Source organism: Solanum lycopersicum, chromosome 11, assembly GCF_036512215.1.
Source record: "Solanum lycopersicum chromosome 11, SLM_r2.1".
Taxonomy (NCBI): domain Eukaryota; kingdom Viridiplantae; phylum Streptophyta; class Magnoliopsida; order Solanales; family Solanaceae; genus Solanum; species Solanum lycopersicum.
In genome coordinates, this window is record NC_090810.1 from 1,847,979 (window position 1) to 1,853,024 (window position 5,046).

Sequence of the window (5,046 nt, forward strand, 5' to 3'; positions counted from 1 at the left end):
TCTCGCTTAATCTTTACGATTCCATTCTAATATGGAATAATCAACTTCTTTTGTAATATTGCCTATTTATATATTAAGAAATGTTCTTAAATATTACTATTATATATAATAACTCGCTTCCATTTTTAGTTGAATTTAATATACATGTTGTATGATTTATTTTTCGGATAGTTTCACTTTTTACGAATAGTTATTCGTAGTTAATTTTTGTAATGTGAGTGAATCCTCGACTTTTTTAGAGCTTGAACTAGGAGCAAACCAACAACCATTCTAATTGAATACCATCAAGAGAGAAAGACATGAGGAGCCCGTTGACGTCTAAGCTCTCAAGGACTCGGATTAGTGATCTGAGTCCTCGAGACCAGAGCTTAGCCCTATATAGTTATAGTCTACATATATAATATTTTATATTTAGAATAAAACTTGTTATTATAAAGAGCTTTAGTCGATTAAGAAGAATTGACTTCTTGATGAGAATCCACTAGAGTCAGATCAGATCAGTATATATATTCACGCTCGGACTTGATCTTAATAGAGAAAGAACCCATACGTAGATTTTAATTTGTTCACAATTGAAATGAAGGAAGAAGAAAAAGAAAAAGAGAAAAATATATATATGAAAAGCTAAAGTTTAGCATTAATATATAATAGTATTACAAAAGATCAAAGAGGTGTTACATGTACATAAAATCCTACATTATCGATCAAACTCTCCATTTAATCTAATTATAATCTAAGGGACCTATTTCTTCTTCAGTTAAAACTCATGTTTACCCCTCCCCAGTATTTTAACATCATATTGAAAAATTAAAAAACTTACACTAAAACTAAACAACTTAGGTAATTAACAACAACAACAAACAAACAAACAAACAAACAAACACAAAAACTACAAGACTTGAATCTTGAACATGACTTGTTTGTCCACTACTTCCCAAATACCAACTAAATTTTCATCTCCATTTGCTAATTCCTCATGACTTGCAACATTCAAATCCAATGTACTTTCATCATCTCCAATATTTTCTTGATTTTTCTCCTTAGAATCTTGATCATCATCATCATCACATTTCTTTGAACTTAACCTCTCAGAGTTGAAAATGATTATTGCATCTTTAAGAGACACTAAATCACCATCAGAAAGTGTTAATCTTCCTGTTTCTATTGATTTCTTGATACCCTTTAGTGAAAAGGTATCAACTTGATCAATATCTTCCATGACGAAAACTCTGTTTGGATTTTCTTGAATTGCATCAACAAATCTTTCAAGATAAGTCCTACCATGTTCATTTCTTGATCTTTTCTTGTTACTAATCACTTCTTGATTGTTAAGATCAGTTGCATCGGATTTCAACGATGATGAAAAGCTACTGATTCCAATGGTAACAACGTTATGATCTTCACCAAACGCGATTTTTGCTAACTCTCTTGAAATCTTCTCCTTCCCTTCAGAGTCACTACCTAAAAAGAACAACCAAGATTCTTTCTTTTTGGACCTACATTCAAGAATTGTATTTACTATATCATGAATGATGTCTTTTTGCCATGGTACTTTCTTCTCCAATGCCTTACAAAGGACTTTCATGTTGTCTGGATTGAAATCTTTGAATCTATCAATGTTCTCAATGTATCCACTTGCTTCACTTGATGAAGCAGAGTTAGGACTTGAATTGGGATTTGACAAAAGCTCTGGCTTTGTACTACTACTAACCACTTCATTTCGATCGGATACGAAGAATTGATGTTCTTTTGGTGATTGATTTGGTTCAAAGATGACAGGCCAATTCAAAAGGCTTTTATGCAACTTGGTGCAACTTTTTATCACGTGGTCATTTGAAGATGATATTGAATTAGATGAACAAGGAGATGGTGGTGATGAAGATACTGGACTAATCAAGCCTTTTTCAAGAAAATGAGGTTGTTGTTGCTTATGAACAGAACTACAAATCGAATTCCACTTCTTGCATAGTTCTAACATCACTTTAGATTCCTAAAAAAAAATAAACAATAAAGTAGGATTAGCAAGTCGAAAATTCATAAGACATGTTATCTGCTACAACATGTTATAAAAAGGAAGTACAGTATTGTCAGTGTATATAAGTTAAGTACTTCTGATGGTCACTCTACTATCTCGAAAAGTAACCTTATTGGAATCGAGAAAAGAAATGACTTTCTGAGATAATAACTATCAATTGAGTACTACTTTCATGCATGCAAATTTCAAGATTTGGATTACTAGAATAAAATAAGGACCTGTTGATTGTTTTCTTGTTTGTGCTCTTCTTTGTACTTTTGGAGCCATAAAGGCAAACTTGAGGTGGAATATGTTGACTCAGTTTTAACTTGTATGCTTGTAACTGTTTTAGCTTCTTTGTTGAAATTGGCTAAACAATCAGCACAACAAGTTAGATTCTTCTCAACTCCACCTCTACCAATTGACCAACTTGAACCATCCATTGCTGCCTTGTTCCTAAAGTGACTATGCAAATCACTACAAAAAAAAACAAAACAAGAAAAGGTAAAGAAAAGCTACAACAGTGACATATACAGTGGGGTCTGGAGAAAGTAGAGTGGGCGCAGACCTTACCCTTACCTTGTTAGATAAAGAGGTTGTTTCTGACAGACCCTCGACTCAAGAAAAAAGAAATAACGCAAAGTGAAGAAAATAAAAATAGGATCTTTATTTACCTTGTAAGATTGAGACTGAGACCCAAACTTCCAACAGGAATGGTAAGTGGATAAAGATCCCAAAGTGTTTGTAAAGAAGGATGTCCAGTTTTACACTTTGTGTAAGTTTGAAAACTTGCAATTCCAAGAAGCCATAGCCTACCATTTTCACCCATTGCACTATTCAACAATCTACTAAGCTCCATTATCATGTGTTCAACAGGAGAATAGTAACTAATATTCCTTTGTTGTTCACCATATTTTGTCCAAAACTCAGACACCCACCTAAGATCACCTAAATACAAAACAACCCCTCTATTCATATAGTTCTTCACTAAAGTCCTAAGCTCTCTAAGTTTGACCTCAAACTCTTCTCTTGAAACATTTCTAAGTGTGAAAAGTGGTACACTTATGAATTGTACATGTTTCATGTCTCCTTGTACTTCACCTTTATCAAACTTATCTATAACTCCTCTAACAACCCCTTCACTTGTGGCTAAACACTCACCAATAACAACAATGTTTCTCCTTTTCCTGAAATTCATCATACTTTCCACAACACTCATAACATCATCATTCTTCACAACTTGATGTTGTCCTGTTTTACTAAGTGACAAATTTAGAACATGATGATGACTAGTTGTTGATGATGTTATTTGTGTGTTTGTGTTTCCTAGTACTAATGGCTTTGTGCTACTAATTATCTCCATACTAGAAACAACTTGTTCTACATTGTTTTTCACTTGTGTACTAGAAAAACCAGCCTCCCTCATGACTCTACTAATACTAGGATCATCAAGAATTGAGATCACTAGTTGTTCTATCTCAACTTTAAGAGCTAAGATAGGTTGTTGTTGATTCTCTATCGATCCACGACGTTGATGAGCTTGAGCCCTTTTGAATGCAGCAACCAAGGCATTAGAAAGTGAAGGGAGATGAGAATGAGGACCTAAAATTGGACTTGAAACTGAGGTGGGAAGTCTATTAAGTGCAACATTGAAACAAAGTTCAAGTGCTTTACATTGAAGTGGATGTGTATGGGATTGAAGACAAGCTCTTTTAAGAAGACCACTAGAAGATGAAAGCATAGCACTTGCTACATGAAGAGGAGTTACTTGTGCATGTCCTCTTCTTCTAGCTAAGTTCACAGCTTGTTTAACTATGCTTGAAGATTCAGAAGTTAATGATTGTTGAAAAGTATAACCGCCCGTCCTCATGTTATAGAACGTCGATTAATTTATGATGAATCCTCGCGATAAAAAAAAAAACCTTGTTATAAGTAGGAAGGAAACTAAATTTTCATTGAGTGGATATATAGTGTAACAAGTTGTGGTTTTTTTGGTTATGTAGTGAAGGGAATTAATAGGAGTTGAGGGGGAGTTTGTTCTTTTCTTGTAGTTGTTGGTTTAGTATGAGAAAGTGGAAAGCATGTGAGATAAAGCTAAAATTGTCTCTCTCTTTATTTTTATTTTTTTTCTTTTTGGCTCTCATATAAAGGGATAAAGGCAATATGGTGATATTTAGAAGTTGGACTAAGCTAGTTAGCTTTTCTAGAAAGAATTAACTAAGAATGATTCAAATAAATTTGGGCTATACTAAGTTTTTTTTTTTTTTATGAAAAAAAAATAATTATGTGGGCTTTATCTTTCACAGATTTGTATAAAGGGTAATTTTTATTTAGACTAGAAGTGTTACTTTTACTTGGTTACAAAATCAACATAATTTGAGGGGAGAAAAATAGTAAAGTGTCCCTTATGCTTGGAGGTAAGTTCAAAGTAGTCCTTTTTAAGTATATCTTGAGTAGTTTTAAGTTTGGCAAAAGTAAGCATTTTGTTCTTTAAGTTTAATATTTTAAAATTTTGGGTGGTTAGATTTAATGGGAATTGTGAAAATAAATAGGGTTTGATCATATGAACTCACATTTGATTTTTTTTTCTCTAGTTTCTAACTATTAGTCTATTTTTAGAGTTTGATATAGCTTTTTTGAGGTGTATTGTCTGATGTAGTCTCTTCATCGATGAAATGAGTTAAAAAAATGACGACAAATTATAATACAAATTCGATCAAAAAACAAAAAATACTAATTGATTTCTTCGCATCAACTCAAGCTCTAGGTGTAACTTTGGCATAATATATGAACATGATTCTTAACTTGGCTTCCGTTGACAACTATGATCTTTAAATTTGAGTCTACATAAGTAGACACTTAAACTTATAGATACATTCATCCTACATGACATCGTGCATGACAATTTCGTAATCCTACATGGCATCTTATGTGTTAATTATGTCACGTAGAACACGTAATTCTAGTTTTAAACAATACACATCCAAAATTAAAAATCATAAAAGCCAACTAAAATCAAATTAAAAGACATA

General features: G+C 32.7%; 1 protein-coding gene across 1 annotated transcript; it reads right to left on the reverse strand.

Annotated features, from left to right (window-relative positions):
• Positions 1–613: 613 nt before the first annotated feature.
• On the reverse strand, positions 614–4,128 carry LOC101244337 (protein SMAX1-LIKE 3-like). The gene is made up of 3 exons (XM_004250420.5): positions 2,689–4,128; positions 2,254–2,491; positions 614–1,990 (listed from the first exon to the last, which is right to left on the reverse strand). The coding sequence occupies exons 1-3, from the start codon at positions 3,882–3,884 to the stop codon at positions 890–892; spliced, it is 2,535 nt and encodes an 844-aa protein (XP_004250468.2). The 5' UTR covers positions 3,885–4,128; the 3' UTR covers positions 614–889.
• Positions 4,129–5,046: the final 918 nt, after the last annotated feature.

What these genes read in the sequence shown, in the direction of transcription:
- LOC101244337 (XM_004250420.5), bottom strand. Translation starts at nt 3,884, where the DNA reads ATGAGGACGGGCGGTTATACTTTTCAACAATCATTAACTTCTGAATCT. An exon ending in CTCAGTCTCAATCTTACAAG is followed by an intron (nt 2,492 to 2,688) that starts GTAAATAAAGAT and finishes TTTTTTTTGTAG; the next exon opens with TGATTTGCATAGTCACTTTA. An exon ending in AACAAGAAAACAATCAACAG is followed by an intron (nt 1,991 to 2,253) that starts GTCCTTATTTTA and finishes ATTTTTTTTTAG; the next exon opens with GAATCTAAAGTGATGTTAGA.